The 20,889-nt window shown below is 38.9% G+C and overlaps 1 protein-coding gene across 1 annotated transcript in view; it reads left to right on the top strand.

The window, feature by feature from the left end:
* LOC104259710 (glypican-5-like) overlaps window positions 1-20,889 on the top strand; it is a 391,297-nt gene that overhangs the window by 126,737 nt on the left and 243,671 nt on the right. The window contains exons 4-6 of the mRNA XM_059822578.1: window positions 8,978-9,108; window positions 13,818-13,877; window positions 15,767-15,892. Of these exons, the coding sequence (XP_059678561.1) occupies window positions 8,978-9,108; window positions 13,818-13,877; window positions 15,767-15,892 (317 nt within the window). The remainder of the gene's footprint in view (window positions 1-8,977; window positions 9,109-13,817; window positions 13,878-15,766; window positions 15,893-20,889) is intronic.

The raw sequence follows: 20,889 nt of genomic DNA, 5'->3' as shown, positions 1-20,889 counted from the left end.
GAAGAAGTAAGGTAGAGATCAACGTTGCTAAAGTTAACTTGAGAAGAAAATAGTTTATTTATAGCTCCTAATGTGACTGTCTTCTAATCTGACTTAAAACAAATTGAAGAATGACATGCTTGTTTTTTGACTAAAGATATCTTGGGAAGTACCCGAGTCTAAGGAAAGATGTTCTTTTGCCTGTGCCAACTGGTGACCTACCTGAATCATGGGCACGATCCCTTCTGCTAGTCAGTTCCCTGCTGCTAGAGGTTGCCAGCCCTCCTCGCAGTCAGTGATGGAGCTATCTCTAACTGGGTCAGCCCAAAATGGGCCTTATTAGCTCGGCTGAACCCCGATACTGATGCTTGGCTGCTGTGACTGCAGAGGGCTAAGGAATATCGCCATTGGGTCCTGCCAGCAGAGATGGGGTTGTGCCAGCTCTTCCTGCTGGGGAGGGGACAGCAGCAGGCGCTGGGGCCAGTTGGTGATCGTGATGGTACCGCCTTCGCACTGGGAATCAGTCTGAGCTAGGGACTTCTATCTGCAGTGATAGCTGCAGCAGTTTGGTGTTTAGTCAGTACAACACTTGCATAGTAGAGAAGCCCTAAAAGATATGAGTGTGTTTTCCTTTTTGTGTGTGTGTATATATATGTGTGTGTGTTCGTAAGATGTATGATCTTTCTCTGCTACTTTTTGTACTTGGTTATTGAATCTTTGAAGAACGAACTATGAAGGGTTTTTCCTAGTTACATTTTAAGCTTGCAGTGATAAAAGAAATTCCAGTAATATTTTGATAATTGCTTTCACTTAAGAATGGGAATAAATAATAAACACATAACATGCAATACCATTTTGATATACTGTAATTAATTTGAAAAGTGATAAAAGGGAAATATGAATAAAATCTTTTAATTGATTTTCTTCTTATGTTATCTTTAAAGTTACCTAATTTTTCTGAGAGCTTTTAAAGGGACTCACTTGGATTGATTCCCAATGGAATGTTCTTTCCATACTATATTACTGTAATTAATTATAAATTGAGCTTAACCTTTCTTAGGTTGTCAATATCTAAGGACAAATGTCACAGCTAACAAAGGCTGACTCTCAGGAAAGATTAGTACTGAATCTTGGGTGTATTGTGGGGGAGGAGGGGAGCTGTCATTACCTCTCAGGTGCTGTTAGTATTTTTTTTTTTTTTTTGCTTTATAAATGATTACCATTTCTCTTTTCAGCTGGGTAAATATATATACAGTTCGAAGATAAACGTTTTAAAAGCTCCTAACAAAATAGACAGTTATTGACTTATGTGTGCTTAAAAGATTTTACACATTGAGATAAACGGTGGATAGTTTGATATCCTGACCAGTGTATGCAATTTTAAAAGCCAGTGAGAGCAGCAAAGAACATAATTGTAATTTACAGTGAAAATTTTTTAGGTATAAGCTGTATAGAATTCTTGAAATATCTGATATTGTGTAAGGTATTTCCGTATTTTACATTTTTCCAGAAATCCTCAACTACTATCCCATCGAACAAAATTTTGTATCTATGTGTTCAGATGCAGGCTTCATGGCATGCCCAGTTACTTGGCTCAGCACAGATTATCTAACCACTCTTTCTTAAGGATGTTGTAGAATAAGGCCCCAAATTCTTGTTACTCATCATTTGCATTTTTAATTTGGGAGAAGGCCTTGTAGAATTTGATTCATTTGAGTAGCTGCTGCAGAATTTGACCATTGTGTGTGCCCAGTGTTGATGCCTGAAAGGACATCTCTTCTGCAGCAGACAGAACCTACAAAAGACAACAATGTCGATTCACACCAGCACAAAACCTCCTAACACAGCACTTACTTTTCTCTTTTCAAGAACCAATTTCAGGGCTGTTTGCAGAACAGTACTGCTACTCCACTTCTGCTGAACACTCATCTTTCTCAATATATCTGGCAGCCTGGAAACTTGACCTTCTTTGTTAAAAAGGAAGAAAGATGAATTGTTGAATAGATGAACAGAGTCTTTAAGTAACACTTTTTATAAAGGCATACAGGAATACTACTTGGCCTTGTAATACCTCAGGTTGGTATACCTCAGAAATATGTGAGAGGAAGTTGATTGCAGCCATGTAAATTATTCTCCTATAAATTCTATAGGCTTGAAACCTGCCCCTTTTTGACTTGAAGCTTGTGCGAGTTCACGTCCTATGCAATATTGAAAATTCCTATGACTACTTAATTGTACTTCTCCCCATACACCCCTCTTTATATGTATACCTGTAAAATGGCAATGCATTTCTGCGTTTGGAATGGGGTGCTTGGGACTGCATACATACTACTAGTCCAACTCCCTAGCTGGTTGAACCTACCATGTAGTTAGGGAGGTCCTCTGAGATCTTTTTGGCTACTGCTCATTGAAGAAGAGGCAATAACCAGATGTTTCCTTAAGGAAGACATTAAAATTTGTGAACTTTTGTAAGGACGCATGTTCTCCAGTGACAAGACCTAGGAATCACTTCAGCTTTGCGATTTGCATCTACCTGTTCTGTACTAGCGTGGCAGCTTCGTTGCTCTTCCAGGCAAACGTTGCTCTAGCAACTCTGTTATACGGCTGAAGTATAACTGGTCTCTGGTTTTCTTCAATCCTTCCTTGACTTTGAAATGGCTGCCTAAAGTTGATAGCCCATATTTTTAGCCAGGGAATTTATTAGAGCTTTCTTGGATTTACTGATTTCAAGTTCCAGTTTTTTGAGACTCTAAATAACTCTTACACAGGCTTTTCCCTTTTTGTATGGGGGCTACAGTCCCCACAGAAAAAGCGTGAGGGTCTTAAACTATAACTTGTTGTCAAATGACTCTGCAAGCTGACATCCAAATTTTTTATAGTTACTGTTTCTAAACCTTCTGAGGCAGGAGGCACTTTCAGCATTAGCAGCTGTGACAGAATTTCTCTTGCTGTTAGGGAGAAGCAAGAAGATATTCTTAGTTTCATTGTTGAAGTGCCTCATCCCTGTGCACTTGTACAGGGGACAAAGTTTCCCTGGCTTTGGGTGCGGAACAGTAGCACACCAAAGCATGTAAGATTATTGAAATAGATGGGGTTGAGTTGGGGAGCTGAAAATAGATTTCAGCATCAATTAATCCATGTCAGATATGTTAAATTGTGTTCTGTTACTTCTGCGTCTTGCTAAGACAAGACTACTTTCCTGTTGATTTTTTTTGTTGTTTGAGGAAGATTGTGAGATATGCCTAGGAGTAACGGGAGCCCAGATGCTTCATAAAAATGTCAGGATGATCTGTATCTCAATATCTTTGAACTTGTCCATCATTTTTCAGGATATGCCTATAGTTTCTTGTTGTTTCCTCAGAATGTGAGCTCTTCCTTTTACAGGACTTTGCTGTTTATTTCTGGCATGGTAGTATCTTGATTCCAAAACTGAACCTACAAATATTACTGTAATTCAAATCACTTGATTAAAGCCAGGTATTTACAGAGGCAGCAGCAAAGACACAGAGCCTCATTTCTTATGGATTTAAATTCCATGGCTGGATTCTTTGATGTCTAAGTAAGTGTCAACTCTGACACAATGTTTTTCTGCCCCCGAGGAATTCATAATGCCACTCTCCTTGGTGGAATCTCTAGTATCTAGTAATGGTCAATTTTTCTAATTGCCAGTTTTCAGATTTGTAGGATATTAACTTACATTAAACTGTCCAATAAATTCAAGATGAGAGAGAGGAAGAATGCTCCCCTCCCAAGTGAAATACAGCATATTCCTGTAGGAAAATGAACTAACGATCCCATAGTTTGTTTATGTATTGCTGAACTTTGCTACCAGCAAAATGCTGCATTTGTAATAGGTAACATTCCCTAAGAGAGAGGCTATTTAAAAGAAGGCAAAATCAAAGGCTCTTTGCTCTCTTCTCCTGATGATCTTTCTTATTCTCTCAGCTATTGCCTCTTCTTTGAGTGTAAGATTTTGTTCAATAAGCTATAGACAGTGGAAATGAGCAATAAACCCTGGCTTGCATTTTATCAAATGTGATCCCACTCATCTTTTGGAGCATTGGAAATGAGCATTTTGCAACAATACTATAATAATAGGCAACAGCCACTCCAAAGGAGAGGATTCGGTATTTACGTAATGAACTGTGGTTGATGGCTTGGTCAACAGAAAATGTCAAGCAAGATATACGTTGGTGTCTTGTGCCATTGGTAATCAAGTGATAAGTGTATGTCTGACCCAAAGGAAACGAGATCTCATGGTGAACACGCAGGTCTGAAAATTCAAACCTCATTTCCCTGCAACTCGGTGTTTCTTGCTTCCCTCACTTCAAACTTGGCAGCTGGAACCAGCAAACTCCAATTCTCATTTGAAATGTGTTTGTGGCATGTGTGGTGCAGGGTACAGCTGTGTTGACGTCTGCACAGCCATCGAGAACCTGGACTAAGGGGTGTAATTTGTCGGAGGTGTTCACCCAGATGCTGGGTTTTCACAGAGCTGAACTGGGTTACAGAATAGGGGGGGTGGAAAACTGGTGGAAAATGTGTCAGCATTTTAATAATAACTCAAAGCTCAACCACTAGAAAAATCTTGTATTTTAAAATACTGATCTTCCCATCAAAGAAAATTACTGTTCTGAACTAGTGAAAAGGTCTCCTGCGCTAGAGGGATAAGATTCTCTTGGTATCCGGAAGGGCATGACATTTTTCTCTTGTTTGATTATATTAGGTATATTAAATATGACCTCAATGTTTAAGGTTGCTCAAGCTGCAAGAGTTCAAAAGACTTTGGATGAGATATTTTTCTATTTATTTTCTTAAGCTTCTGCAGTAATTGTAAATAGTCATTCTTTTAAAGAGCAAATAGTAAGAGGTCAAATAATCCATATATATGAGACTGTATTTCATTACAGAGGAAAGCTCGCATGAGAGGAAATGTGGCTATGGTTGTTAGAAAGACAGATATTTAAGAAGAATCATTGGTGTGTAAGTAAAAAAGCTTTAATCCAAATAAAAGTGTATAGAATGGTGAAACATTATTTATAATTCAGAAAACAATGAGGTATGAGGAATACTAGTTTTCAGCTATAGGTGTTCACTCTTAGAAGGCAGACTTGTTTAAACATCATTAGAGACAAGACAAATGACCTTAGTGTTACTATAGTTAATGAGGGATGATTTTCTATAATTTTGTAATTTAAGATCGGTAGGCTTATTTTTAAGTTTAAAAATCAAAGAAATAAATTAGCTCAGCTATTCTTTATGTTGATTCCTAATTATTCTGAGTACTAAAAGTAGAATTTAGGAAAAGAGCAATGTTTCTGTTTCTACTAATTTTTGTTAAATTTTATCCCAGGTCTGTCCAGTTCTTTGCAGCTAATGTTTTGCAGTTCTCTTGCCTTTCACAATATTGGATAATTTTTTTTATTGTGTCAAATTCTAATGTCCAGCGTCAGTAGAAGAATGTTAGCTTCTGTTTAAAAATAAATAAATAAATAAATCACTTAGTCTATACTTTCAGTTTAAGAGGTAACTTGGAAGCAGTAAGTCATACATACAAGGAAATAAATCTTTAAAATTCCAGTCACCATTTGTAGTAGCACTATTTTTCCTTTAGGTGGTGAGTCTTGATTCATGAGCTCTGAGTTAAACTGACAGTGCAGTTGTCTAGTGCCCTTAGGATGGGAGGGAAACCCTCCATGTTCCTTCCTTACTGTTGTTAACAGACAGGTCATTTGTAGCAGTAGTTTCCAGATGTTGCAGTTCTAGAAAGCACTTTTTTGTAATGGCATGCCTCATACTTCTTAATTTACACAGCATTAACTCATTTTTCATAAATGTCCTAGCTGGAAGATTTAGATGTTTTTCTGTACATGAGTGTTCTCACTCTTGCCATCAACTTTGTTACTACCAAAATTGGATAGTAAAATTAAACCTTTTCTCTTATTTTGCAGAAAAATACACATTTCAGTGAGATGTCAAAGTGAGTCCACATTAAAAAAATAAATAAATAAAAAAACCAGGTTTCTGTTTAACTCATCCAAAATCTGAAACCAGCATGCCAAATAGGGATAACTCAAGAGCTGTGGGAGACAGGAATTTGGTCTTTTCATCCAAAGACGTCGGGTACTCCCACCTTCACGGGCATAAGTTTTCAAACCACCTGTACACACCGCAGTGGTGGGGTGAAATCCTCCATCCTTGCTGCCCCGAAGAGGTTGGGAAGGAAGAACATCTGGCGATCCACACTAACCTTGAAGAAACTGCATGCTGGAAGGGGTGGGAAGAAAAGAGGGCTGAGGAGCTGCCAGCCTGGCCCTTGTGGAACTGTCCAGGCCCCTGCAGCACAGGTGGAACCAGCCTGGGGAGCTGGGCATGGGCTGCGGGCTGTTGGGCACAAGGAGGCCAGGGCATTGACTGCACACTGCATGAGCTGAGGTCTGCTGTGGGCCCCCCGCTGTGACACTGAGAAGTCACTCTGCCTCTTCACCAGCTTCCCACCATTTTTTGTTCCTTTAAGTGTCAAATGCTGTTTGACAGGGACTGCCTCATGCTGTTTTTTTTCTTCCCAGTAAAACGCAGTCCGGATCTCAGCTGAGACATTTAAGAACTACTGTTATTACAAATACCATATCGTTATTGTATCTTCCATCTTGTTAATCTCACTTCAGATTAAAAAGTCTGTGCAGTAGTTTAAATTACAGAGCATTGCTAGTGTTTCTTAGCATATTAATGAGAAGAAAGGCCCTAAAAGGCCTACACGACAAAAAAGTGTGACTGTGATTTGCCCTTTCATTTAACAAATTACTTTCTTTTTAATGGAGTAGAACTGGTTAAAATTTTCCACTGAGAAATATTTTTTCCTTAAAATACTGTGGTTTTGTTTGATATGCAGAAACTGTTATTACTGGTTAAAAAGAAAACCCCAAAGTTAAGGTTTGGCATAGAAAATACTGAAACTTTTGCAATTTAAAGAGTCATTTTATTTCTGCGGTATCAAAAATACACATCAAAACAAAGTGAGTATTTTCATTTGGATGTTTAAACTATTGATTCGCAACAAAAATGATGACTCTAAAACTCTTCAAAATGTCTCACAGAAAAAACAAAAAACTTGGACTTCTTCATTGCTTACGTATATGAGAACCACATTGCTTTTCCAAACCGCTCTGGTGTTAGTTGGTTAAAACTGTCTTAAATACATAGTGACTAGGTTTGAGGTGTATGTAATTTGAAGACATGAACTTTAGTGACATGATGTAACCTAAGATGGATTGTGCAGAAACCTATGCTGGGAATTTGGGTCTGCATGCTGTGGGAGACCTGGGAAACCTGGGGCACAGGCGAGAGAGCATCCTGTGTAGGAATGTGGTCCAGCTGTGTTATACCCTCTGTCCAGCTCAAAAGGGTTCAAAAGGCATTTTTGTTTTATATTTTCATTTACATAGAGTGTTGTTTTTGGGGTTTTTTTCAGAAGTTTAGAAGGGACTGAAGACTGAAATAGAATTTTTTTTTTTTTCCACAAAGTTGTGTTTTAAAGCAATGCTGTGCTAATCCCTGGTGAGACCAGAACAATATGCACAGCACGTGGTGTTGAGTGAGGCAGCTGGCTCCCACTCTGACTGCTGGAGATATGTCAGGATTAATCCAGTACATTCTCATTCAATTGCTACAGTTTTAGGTTCTCCACAGCATATTATACTGGACCAGGCCGTAAGTCATACAACTAAAGTTGATGTTAAGTGTCATGCCTATACAGCTTCCAACTTTTCATGTTCGATTGGCCTGTTTTTTCAGAGGAAAATATCTTAGCTTTACATAGCATTAGTTTTCCTGAAGGAAATGGGCTAAGGTAGGGAAAATTGTCCTGTACTTGCACTGACACACAAAACATATTGGTGCAAAGTGGCAGAGAAAATTATTTGAAGTTGTCTGTGGTCTGAAATATTCAGCAGATAGGCAGTTGTGACTCAGTAAGGCTTTTAAAGATGCAGTAAAATGCACAGACCAGCAAGACATCACCCTGGTTATAATGGAAAACTGAAGAAGGGACACCAAAATCAGTGCTGTGTGGGATGATGGATTCTGTGTGGTTAAGGTCTCTGGTAGTACCATGCCCCCAGTAGGATTTCCTTTGTCTTCTTTTTGTGTTTGCTTGAGGATTTAAGTGTAGGTGAAAACATTACAGATTACTTATTTGTGAATTAGAAAGGGAGGAGGTTTGTCTTACTATTGTCACTTAAAGCTGTTACAGCAAATAAACGTGGCAGGATGCAGCAGCAGTGTCAGATCCACAGTGCACAAAGGATAAACACAAGCTTGCTTTCTTCTTTGTCTTGTATTAAATCCCCTATGAGAGGCTTCAGGAAGGGCAATAAGGGCAAATGACTGAGCGATGTTAGTGGTCCGAACCCAGGATCCAAGGCGCTGATGATTCCCATGGCTGGAAATTATCTTTTCACTCTTTCTCCAGGAAAAGACTTTATTGACAGTGATTTGTTCATGCTGACTTCTTTTGCTCATTTCCTTGTTTTAAGGGAACATTGTGTAGCTAAAGTCTGGAAGACTCAGTTGTCTTCTGCTTACAAGCCCCTTCAAACACTAAATAGCCTCTGCTCTCTACGTACAGGGCAGATAGTCCACCAAAATCTGTGTACCCTCCGACTCCAGGTGTGTCTCTAAATAAAAGTTTGACTGATGGAAGTGTTGCCAAATCCCTATTTCAGCCTGTTTCCAGGGTGTGCTATAGTCCAGGTATCCAGTGACAAATCCATGACTGTTGGCTTTCTGGTAGCAATGCTTTTTGCGCTGCTTCTTAATTTGGTCGTTCTTATGCAGGGGACTAGTTTCCAGGTCCTGGAAAGAAAAATCCTTTCTTTCTGTCCCCCAGACACCTTCTCTTGTAGTAAACACTGACCATAAGGAACAAGCTGACCTTTGGGCAATTGTAAATCAGTTCCTCCATTCAAATCTGGTTTTGCTTTCCCTTCCTTTCATACAGGTTGATAAAGTGTGTGGACAGCCCAAACAACGAGAAGGGAACCTGTCATCAGACAATATAGTGCCAGTGAAGGAAGCGACTGAAACCCAGACGTTCATGATGGCTCACGCTAGTCTGAACAATAAAAGAAGGTAACCCTAAGCAACAGTTGCTTTGAAATAAACTCTCTGCCTCACAATTTGTGTTAATGGTTCCTTGCACCATAGTGTTTAAGCCAGAGCCACAGTTCTGTCACCCTGTCTGTGTACTCTCCAGCTTTTGCCATCACTGATAGTTATACAGATGTGTTTGTGGTATTACATTGCAGGTCTCTCCAAGAAAAGCTTTTTACAGGCCAGCCTTGATGTCATTACTTAGCACCAAGGTGTTCATTATTTCCAGAAACTTTCAATGAAAATGATGAAAGCTTTTCCTCAACAAAGTCTGAGTAATTTCCACAGTTGAGACTAAATTACTTAAAATATAACTGCCTAGGTCTTTAAGGACTTGAGCTTATCCAGGGGCAGAGGTGGGAAGGGGTGAAAAAGAAAGTTTCATTGCCCTGACACAAAGTCAGTCCCTTATTTCACAGGGCTGGGGAGGAGTAATAAGATCCCTTGCAGTCTCCTTGATTTGTTACCTAACAGAGCAAGAGCAGAAGCATTTATGTTTAGGCTTGTTGTGCCCATCTTGGCTTCTGTTCTTCAGCTGCATGCCAGTTGAGGCTCTAGACAGCTGAATTACTGGCACTGGTATGAGTTACCCCTGCTCCCAGATCTCCTAGTCTTTCTTTCACTTCCCCTCGTGTAGCTCCTGGATTGGTTTTCTGTAAATTTTAAGTGGGGACGGAAGGGTGTCTTTGCAATCCCGCTCATGATACATGAGTAGATGTCAGAGCAAACTGACCATAAAATCACAATGACATATTTCTGGCTAACATGTTGTTCTCTGTAGCACCAGCATAAATCTGGAAAAACTTCAGCGAAGTGAGTGGAATTGTGCTGGGCTTACACCTCTGTCTGAGAACAGTATCTAATCTGCCCACAGAGTCCATGTGTATCTGTATATTGGATAAGTGGATGACAGCAATATTAAAATTTCCATAGCCTGGATTCTGGAGTTTGAGTTGTGAAGATGAGATTTTTATCCATTTCTATTTTAATTCTCATCTAAGCTTGCATGAATGAAACAAACACTGCTTTAAAAGATAAAAGTAATAGCAGCAAGCTAAGTTTTTTGAGTGATAGTGATATTTTTATCCCTTTGTAATTTAAAACCAAAACACAACAGTTTGTGCTAGTGCTTGGAGCTAATAAAATTTTACCATGCAAATCAGAGAAAAGAGCATTAAGGAAATTAAATTAATAAATTCATCAGTAATGTTCTAAAGAACAGTTGCAGTACAATTAATGAAATATGCTTTTAAAAATACAGGTCTGTAGGCCATCTTCTGTATCACTCATTGACTTCACTGGGACTTATATGCTGGCAATGAAAAAGGCAGAATTACTGCCCTATTAACAGGTAACCTCTTAAACAGATGCAAATTGGTGTTTTTAATGGCATGACAGCAGTTCTTCCTCACCTGAGGATCTGCTCCTTCCCCTTCCCAACCATCTAGAATTATTTGGATATTGACCTTTTAAAATTTAAGACCTGTAGATGGAAAAGAAAATATGCCAAAACTAATATACTGTAAATTAGACAATTTTCCAAATTAGTCCATCCACTGAAAATTAATTTGTCAAAAAAATCTAAACTAAGGCCATCCTTACATAATTTTATAAAACATTACTGAAATGTAGTGTTGATAGGTATTGTGGAGAGCCTGTGCACCAAAAAAGAATGATGAAGCCATAATTAGTAAGAAGTGGAGAATATTTTTAAATTTTCCACAACTTGCTATAAAACACATGGCATGAAGCTTGTACTTTGCTTCTTGGAAACAATTGTGAAACAGTAAATAGAGTGAACCACACAGTGATTGGCTACATCGCTGTGTTGTTCATCATCTATCATTTAATCACATATGATATCAATAAAAAGCAATTTTAGGTCATAAAATTTTATAATGGATGAGTGAAATCATTCCTGCAGTGGGCTGTGCAAAAATGCACTTAGAGTGACAGATAACTGCTACAGGGGATCTAGATTATGACAGTAATTACGTGAATCGTTTTTGGTGCCATTCCTTCTGGCGATTTAAAAAAATGAAGAGCAATAATGTCAGCTGTCTGTCAGTTTAGGTACAAGGTTACACAGGGAATCGGCCCGACTGAGTCTGTTGGTCTCTGTGGTAGACATCCCTCCAAATGATCCTTAATTCAAGGGGAGTATGGAACATGATTCCTGCCTTTTAGTATAAGGAAATAAAAAGAGAAGGAATGAGACAGCAATCCCCAAGTAAACAGAAAAGCTGTGGCTCATTTCTTTAATGTGTCAGAATACTCCCAGGCTCAAAGAGAAGAACCAGTCTGGTTAGCACATCTGTTGGAGAAGCCACAATAAAGTGGCTCTCATCTCTTCTGTAGTACCTGCTTAGAGATGTCCTCAAAAACCTAGTGCCAAACAGCTTATACCTATATATGTATGTGTGCTCCAAAGGTATTACATCTTTGCAAAGCCAGTTACAGAATCAAGCTCCTTTTCCAAAGAGTTTGAGAACGTCTGGTTTCAGCTGTTCAGTAGAGCCAACGCTGCTCGTGCAGTTGAAAAGTGGGACTGTTAAGATGGTGTTTCTTTCCCTGACTGGTCTTTCTTCTGGGTGTGTGTTTTTTGAGTCTGGCTGGAGGCAGTCCTTCTCACCCTCTGCTGTTCTGCACAGCGTGGTCCTGCGTGGTCCCTGAATTCACGTAGCAACTGGATCCTCTTTTGTGGTAGTTGAACCCTTCTCTGCTTCTCTTACTCTCATGGGTTCCTGGGAGATTATCCATCTTTCTTTATTTTCCCCTGCATTCCATTCCTGCATATTTTTTTGTAATGCAACACTAAGTGTCAGGGACAATAGTATGAGAAGCTGAAATTTGAATAAATATTGCATGATCTTGTGGGAAACCTTTTCCTCTGATTAAGCTGAAAAGCATGGATCTGATTTTTTAAAAATTTTATTACTTTTTTTGAATTACACAGTTGTATTCAGGGATTAACTGAAACTGGCAGGATTGCTGCTGTAGTCATTTTTTAATGTGGAGGTTACTATAACATGTAGTAGGGATGACAAGAAAATTGAAACCATACGATGGTACAGGGAATGTACATGGCATGTACAGAATCTCAATCAGTAAATTGGAATGTAATTGCTGAGCTCAGCACAAAGTACTATTCTGGTCAGGGTCTGGACTCCTAGCAAATTTGAATACCTGCCTTTTAGCATGTCTGCTGCAGGTAACATTTTGAACCACTGAATATAGACTGGTTACAGATCTGTGTGTAAAAATATGTTATGTTTGACACAGAACTATAACATGATATTAGGTCCCTAATTGGAGGAGGCAGGCTCCAAAATGTTATTTTGTTGGGATTTCTTTGTCATACTGTGAACTTATAGATCTTTTATACATCTTAAAATATACACAATTTTGAGTTTCTTGGAGAATGTTTGAAGTCAATGTCATCTATTTTATTTAAAATTAACTATCTATTGGGTCAGGCATCATGTGATTTTATTAAAATTTGAGTATTAAAGTGCTAGTACAAAACATGATTAATGCCAGATGCAAATTAACTTACTGTGGAAACTAATCAAACATTTCTGATTGACTCGCCAAGGCAGAAGTTTCAGCAGGTCCAGATTTTCTCTGTTACAAACTCTCATTTCCTTTTTTGACTGGCTGTGTTGGAATCATTGTTTCAGTGATGCAGGTGATGCTCAGCTGATGATCAGTGCAGGTCCATCCTCTCTTGTGGCCACCTCTGCTATTAGGTCCCAGAAAGTACGATGGCAAAGCTGCTGTCATCTGGGTGCCCTCAAAGCTGCTGAAGGTGGTCCTTACTCTCTCCAGTCAGTTAACTCGTTTGGGTAGTATCACTGAACCTGTTTGCAGGCATGAATTACTCCACCTGTTGCCATTACTTTATACATGAGAGTACGGGTATAAGAAAGAGCTGAATGTGGTATCAAATCACGTAAGTGGAAAATTGCATCATGATGTTAATGTTAAATACAGTGTTTAATGTTAATTAAGGGACCTCGGGATATCAGTGCCACAAAATGCATTTGCACTAAATAACTACAAGGGTTATTTCCACAGTTTTTTCTCCAATACAATCTTACAGCCTGTTTTGCAAAGTTGGGGTTTTTTTCAGTGGCACAATCTGACCAGAACTGAACAGCCAAAAAATATCTGTATTCGTATTATTTATTAACAGACAGCAAATTGCTCATTGTACCAGAAGATGAATGCTACTTGTTTGTATCCCCCTTCCCATGGTGCTCATTCTAAACTGTTTGCCATTGTTTTCTTGTATAGCCTCATATATTTACAGTTCTTCCATTTGGTATGAGTTATAGTTAATTTAAGTACCACTGAATTTATTTTCAGCTTTTTGCTGTGTGTGCTGCATTTGTAATTGTGTCCTTATTTGAAAATGATTGGGAGAAACAATCTCAGTTGTATTTTTTTTTTCAGTATTGCATTGACATTTTTAATTGCATCTATACTTTGGAAAAATCTCATGACAATTTTCCTCCTTGTTTGTTTTCTTATATTATCCTGTGCATGTGCTTGATGACCTTTCTTTCAAATAATTTTTACTTTTCTCTTTTGTTTCTCATTTCTTTTCCTTATTTGCCTGAATTCCTGCTTCTCCCCTACTCCCCAACCTCTCCTGATTGATGCTTATTCTCCCCGGCCTATTCCAGTTCTCTGCCTCTGAAAGCTTCAAAGAATGACAAATCAAGAAGTTTGAAAAAAATCTCTCGGTAAGAATGAAAACAAGGTGACATACTTTGTTGTCTCTACACTTAGCTCATCTCCACTGTAATTTGCTGTTTCAGCTGTAATCTAGGAATTGGCATACTTTTGATTACTGCTTTCATACTGTGGGGCACTGGGAAACTGTACGTTTTCTACCCTAGTGTGTTTAGTTTTATAGTGATGAAAAGTAAATATTTTCACTTGTTAAGATTAAGAGTTGGACACAGACTTCTACCTTTGAAATGTCAGATCCCCACTCTGCTGAAAATGCAAAGGAGTTTAAGCCGCTTCGGGTGAGCTGGGTAAGACAAGCTTTAGACTCTTAAAACGGTGCTCTTTTCCTCCTTCAAAGAAAGCTCCATTTTAGAACTCATAAAATCTTTAGCATCTGTGTCGCCTTTCATAATTGAAGCTCTTAGGCTGTTTTATCAGGTGGTGGCCTCCTGTCTGGACCTAGCTTTACTGTATAAATGCTTAGAGCTCATATTCGTAAGTTAGTGGTCAAGAGGTAGAAATACTGATTCCCTTGTCGTAAGCCCCAAAATTCCTGCTTTTTTCTTTGCTTAAAAGGACAGCTTTTCTGCATTGTTAGGGTAAGTTAGTTCCTTAGGACCATGTGATGACTAATTTATCTAGAGCAGGATTTTATCCCACATAAGATAAATAGGATGGTTAAACGCTTTTGAGAAAGCATATAGCTGTGGGGAGAGATGACCACTGCCTAAACCTTGTAGGGGTAGATACCTAGTGATGGACTTTGATATTGTTTAACGCACCTGTTGCTCTCAAAAGAATAACAGCTCCTGACTGGTTTTGTGCCAAGCTCCCTCGAGCTGTATCCCCAGGCACCTCTTCAGTGCAGTGTCCCCTTACAGCCTGCCAGGCAGAAATAGTATAAACCAGAATGAGTCCTTTGGCCTTCCCAATGGGGCTGTTGAGGGACTTGTTGAGACAAGCAGATAGCTCTGTGTTAGCTCTACCTCAGTTTTTGTGTCCTGTGTCTTGTTCTCAATATTTCTAACATCTTATACCAAACAGGAGCTTCTAAAGCTGTGGAGACAGGGTAATTTCTTATTCTCAAATACTCTCAATTGTGTGCTGAATTAACACTTGTTTTGCTACAGTTTATTTTTATGGTTACCTCAGTGAGATACGTGTTATTGGTATGATGAGATTATAAACGAGGCAGAGGTTTGCACACAATGCATTTTTCCATACACACGTGATCAGAAATGGACTGTTTGTACTCGCCAGGAGTTTTGGTTACTTGCCACAGCAGCAGGCACAGCCTCCTCTTAACATCTGTGAGGTGCCAGATATAATGAGAGAGAAATTTTTTTCTAAAAAGAGCGTGACATGGATAGTGATGATGGGGGGAGGAATGGGCCCCACCACATCTCAGAGAGATGACTTTCTGTACTGTTGTTGCATGTGTGGGGTACTTAAAGCATTTTGCAGGTTTTGTGGCGGAATGTTAGCTTTAGGAAGCCTTTTCCACCCAGGAAATTGTTGACAGTGTTCTTAAGTCATCTCACACATGTGCAGGAAATGGAGAAATATTCATGTCCAGTAACAGAAAAAGCCCACTCCTTTAATGATGATGTTTTCTCATTATTTTTTAATCTGTTCATAGAGAGACAGTAGGTATAGATGTTTTTCAAATTTTGTGTGAGATGTGTTAACACAGTTTCTTGAAACCACCCTTTGTATGTAATTATGTGTATTAACACTGGACTAAGTAAGACTGGATGATACGTAGGAGTAGAAATACACTAGAAATAGAAATTAATCAACTTGGATTACTGTAAGGGTTCTAAACTTGTGGAGGGTTGACAGGGGGCTTAAACCATACGTGTACTGTTCTGTTGTTAAATGTGTTCTTCCTATGTTACAGAGAGTTCATCAATTACATGAAGCGATCCCGAACCTTTTATGCCTCCATAGCAGAAAGGCTGTGTGATGGAGACCTGGTGATGAGAGACAGCTCAACCTGCTGGAATGGAGAGGATGTTGTAGAGAGGTAAAGTTACAAGTAAAAGTTTTCCCTAACGGTGAAAAAGGTGACTTCACATCCTTCTGATGGTTCAGAAGCATGCTGCAATGTTGTTGTCATCACCATCTCCTTTACAGTGAACTTGATGCTTAATTGAGCAAGGGTTTTGCTAAAATAAAAGGTTGCTAATGCTGAGTTTTAGGTATCTATTAATTATAGTGAAACACTTTCTTGAAGGGCTGCTTTGAAGAGTCCCTTTCTTTCACTACAGAGAGACAGCTCTTTCTAGAGAGATCTTACCCTCTAAAGCTCAGTTAGCAAGTAGTACCTCCGTGACTGACTGGAGGTCACTTCCAGTCTGCTGTTTATAGGCTCATTAGTGCAGAGCAAACATCATGTTTGGCCATAATTAGAAAACATGTAGCTCTTCCTGCAAAGGTGTCAGAAAAATACAGTGACCAAACCATTATGTTTTTAAAGGATTTCCCTCCCATTTATTCTCAAAGCTTCTAACATAGTACTTTACATAACAACAGGTTCTGGAATTGCCCAGCATCCTTACCAGAGCATGTTCTGCAGGAATTCTTACAAAGTAACAATTAATAAATGCACTGTTCCATGTGGATAGAGCAGCTAGTAGCTATGTAGGGTGGAAAGATCTTTCTAGTTTGTCACCTAAATTTCTTCCCCTGTATTTTGTCACAGTCTTTCCCATCACCCTTTAGCATCCAAACTGGAAAACACACTTGCACTCTCCATGATCTAAACTTTTTGCTTTCATTTCTCTTACTCTGTATGACATGAGGCAACATTGCCCTGAGGAGAAAAAGAGGTATTCAGAATACAACTATACCTGTTACTGTCACTGTCAAAGTATACATCAGTTTTTGCAATGAGAGCTGGTTGGAAGTGTGCCAGTGAATGTTTTCCAAAAATGTCTTTTTGTCAAAACAGAGACATTCTATGGGATTGTTTTGGCTTTCGTGATGTTTCTTTTTGAAGTATATTTTGTGGTCTGTAGCAGTTTTAAAAGATAAAGTTCTAGCGTTCTGTTTTCTTGCTTTAAAACCATTTTCATGATTGAAAGTTGTTTTGTAGGGAATTATGGAATAATTCCAGTGTGGAACAGAGAGAGATGTTACAATTATAGGCTGTCCCATTAAAGGGAGTTCTGACTCCCACACAGCTCTGCTTAGATTTCTTATGTGTAAATAACTTCAGCTTAATTACATCTGAGATATTCAGAGTTAAATACATGTCTAACATTCAAAGGTAACTTTAAAGTTTAATATTTCAATGTATATTGGCATTACAAATTAATTGTAGAAGCATATATTTGAAGATTTTTGGCAATAATGCAGTATTCTAAATATTAATGTATAGTGATTGTAATACTGATTGAAGTTTTTACTGTAAAATTAATGGAGAGGAAGCGGGGAGAATATCAATATTTCTAATCAGTATTTCCATTTCAGAGTCCCTTTTTACTGGTAACATGTTGCTCTTAACTTTTAGAACAAACAGCTTTCTGGTCAAAAGAAAAACAAGAAAAGCAAAACCAAGAAAAACGTTTGCTATATTAACTCTCTGAACGAAAAATTAAATCAAAATTTAGGTTTAATTTTTATCTTATTTTGTTTTGTTGTTTTTTTTTTTTTTTTAAAAAAAGAGCCATTTAAATTAGTCATATATGTGTTTTAGAAAGGCGTGAAAGGAAAAGCTGTTGTTTTTTTCCTTTGCCAGTCTGTAACTTTCCCAGAGCTGGAGACATGTGGAAAAGTTTCAGGTTTGAAAAGGGTAGGAAGCTGGAAAAGTAGCAGGGAAAAAACTAACAAGACCCGTCATGTCTTGAATTAAAAAGCAAAAACAAACAAACAAAAAAAACCCTACACCCCACCAATGACATAAAAAAAAAAAATCCCACCACCAAACCCTGAAATATATATTTGTAGTTAATATATTAAGTGGGCAAATTAGAAAATAAAAGTTTAAATTTGCATGTTTAATCAGACAGCAATACGCATATATTTATCAGTTCTGTTGTAGTATTGATTGCCTTAAAAGGAGCAGACGTTCCGGGCAGCCTGCACTGCCAGCAATGCTGCTGAGCAGCACAAACATGGCGCCTGCTTGCTGGCACATTTTACTACTCTTTCATCATCTGTTTTATAGGCTGGACTTGTCACCAGTTCTCCCCACATGAGAAATAAACCTGTCCTGATGATGCCTGAAGATGCATTTGTCTTTGCTCTTTCTCCTTTCCCAGGAGACCAGAGGATTAAATATCAGCAGTAGTAAACAGCCCTGAACTCAAAATAGAGCCTTATTCTTAACTTTGTATCAGAAAATAGATGTCCCTAATTAATCTGGTGGATCTCTGTGAACCTGAGTTGAAGGTTACTCGGGCTGTGGAACTGGCAAAAGCCGCGGTTCCTCTTTCCTTGATGCTTCTTGCATTTCATAATGCTATTTGAAAGCTGAGCCATATTTATGCTGCATGCTAATTGGCATTCAAGCTCTTTAGGAAAAACAAACTCAACCTTTAAAAACAATTTGACACACAAACACAGCCTGAAACGATATGAAATTATTACTCAGAAATGGGGATTGTGCATCCAATTCAATTCAAGAGTGGTGGGTGTTGGTCTCTTATCCCAAGTGACTAGCGACAGGACAAGAGGAAATGGCCTCGACTTGCACCAGGGGAGGTTTAGACTGGATATTAGGAAAAATTTCTTAACTGAGTGGTCAAGCATTGGAACAGGCTGCCCAGGGAGGTGGTGGAGTCACCATCCCTGGAGGTGTTCAAGGAACGTGTGGACGTGGCATTGCGGGACATGATTTAGTGGGCATGGTGGTGTTGGTTTGATGGTTGGACTTGATGATCTTACAGGTCTTTTCCAACCGTAGTGATTCTGTGATTAGTAGAGAGGGCACTTGGGGTCTATCAGAGGATCTGATAAACAAGATTCTCAATGTACTTTTTAAATTATAATTCTTGGATTGGGTTTTATCATGTTTAAATCAATGCACTAGCAGGCAAAAAAACCCCAACCTTGAGCTGCCAATAAATACACCATAAAAAGAGCCAGGTTGTTTCCACCGGTTTGAGAATATGCTTTTGGCCTGCTCTTCCAATGAACAGCAAAACATGGCTTTGCTTGCTAGGAATCCTCTAGTGTCAGTTCAGGGCCTTTGAAAACATTACAAATACTTGCACCAGGAGTGCTGTCTTTCTCTTCATTACTCTTCTGAGCAACTTGTTCCTGAAACAAGACTTCATATAAGAAATAGTCTGTGAGGCTAATAAATGGTCTGAGTATACAAAGAAGACTCAGAGAAGATGAGGCTAGAGCAGAAAAACTGGAAAAGTATTTTGCAAAGTGAAGCAAGCTTGGAGAAATTTCTATGCTGGAACCTTTCTTTCCCAGCAGTGTCTCAGATGATTATCTCAATACCATGTCAGTAGAAGAGATTGCAGGAAAAGTTGACAGTGTGAACCATTATGGACTGCCAGGACCAGACATCGTTCACCTAAGAACTCTAAAAAGACTAAAGGGTTAAATAGTTGAATTACTAGTTACGATTTCTTTAAGACTGCTCCAATAGCGGATGATGGAAAGATGTGAAATGTGAAGCCATCATTGTATTTTTAGCAAAATAAGGATTTCAGAAAGATGTGGCCAGTAAACTTGGTATGGAACAGTAAAATCTGTAGAAACTATAAGCAGATGAACATGGTACTTAGGGAAAGCAATCAACACGTTGAGAGTCTTTAGGAGATAACAAGCATGTAGACAGGGTAGATTGCTATAGTCTGCTTGGATTTCTGATAGATATTTGATAAGGTCCTTCACATAAGGCTGGTGGAGATGAAAATAAGGGTAGGTAATAGATGGTCATAAGTTACAGTAGAATGAGGTCACCAGTGTCAGTGCATGGGGATTTGTGTTAGTTCATCTGTGCTGTTCATCTGTCATAAAAGACCTGTGAAGGGGAGTGAATACTGAGGTGGCAGCATGTGCTGATGATACTAAGTTATCCTGGGTCAACTGTGGTTAATTGCGGGAGGAACTCATGACATGGAATGACTAGGCGATAAAATGGCATATGAAATTCAACATGGGCAGATGTAAAGTGTTTCACATAAGAGGAACAATCCAAATGTTACATACAGAATGGTGTGCACTGAGGTGGCTTTCACTGCTCCAGGCACGTGGCATCTGCAGTTCTGCCGCCCCCCAGACGCAGAAACATAGAGCACAACCGCAAATGTACAGAGGGAGCAACAAGGAGGAGGACCGAGGACATGGAATGGCAGACACCTGAGCCTGACACAGAAAAGATAGAAGGGGAATATGATAGTGGCCTATAAAAATCATGTGTGTCATGGAGATGCTGAACAGGGATTTGTTGTTCGCTATCTCTTTCATTACAAGAACAAGGGACATCTTCTTAAATTAGTAAGTGACAGCTTGAAAACAGGAGTAGATAATCCTTTGCTAAACTTTTGCTTAAGCTGTGAAACTTCTTGCCTGAGGATGTTTGGATATTTAAAAAAATGGATGAATTTATGAGCAGATTCAGCTCATAGAAAAGCAATTTGTAAAATGACTGTCTGAGCAGATATGAGGCAACCAGATGCCACATCCAAGTCTCTTTCTCTAACGGCTGAGGCAAAAGGTTAGACAAAAGATTTCCTCTGGTCACCCTTAGGCAGCTGCTTCCATGGACTTCTTTTCTGTAGGGGCTAAAGTGCAGGAACCTTCCTCTCCTCAGGAATATCTCTTCAACTATGCTAAATGCTGGCATTGAATCACTTTCTCCATTGTCCCTGGCCGAGGTAGCTAAACAGTATTTGCTATCTCAGGTCCCAGTCTCTTAAATGGCAGACTAGTACAATACAGTGCCCAAGGACTTTCCCAAAAGCTCATCTTGAGATTTTCTGTTGATGTCAGATTTACATCCTTGCACAAAACATGGTTTTCCCTTTAGAACTCCTTTTTATGAAGTTTGGCTTTTTG

The sequence above is a fragment of the Gavia stellata genome, chromosome 11 (genome assembly GCF_030936135.1).
Source record: "Gavia stellata isolate bGavSte3 chromosome 11, bGavSte3.hap2, whole genome shotgun sequence".
NCBI lineage: Eukaryota > Metazoa > Chordata > Aves > Gaviiformes > Gaviidae > Gavia > Gavia stellata.
Note: the sequence above shows the minus strand (reverse complement) of the source record. Positions and strands in the feature narration are given on the sequence as shown.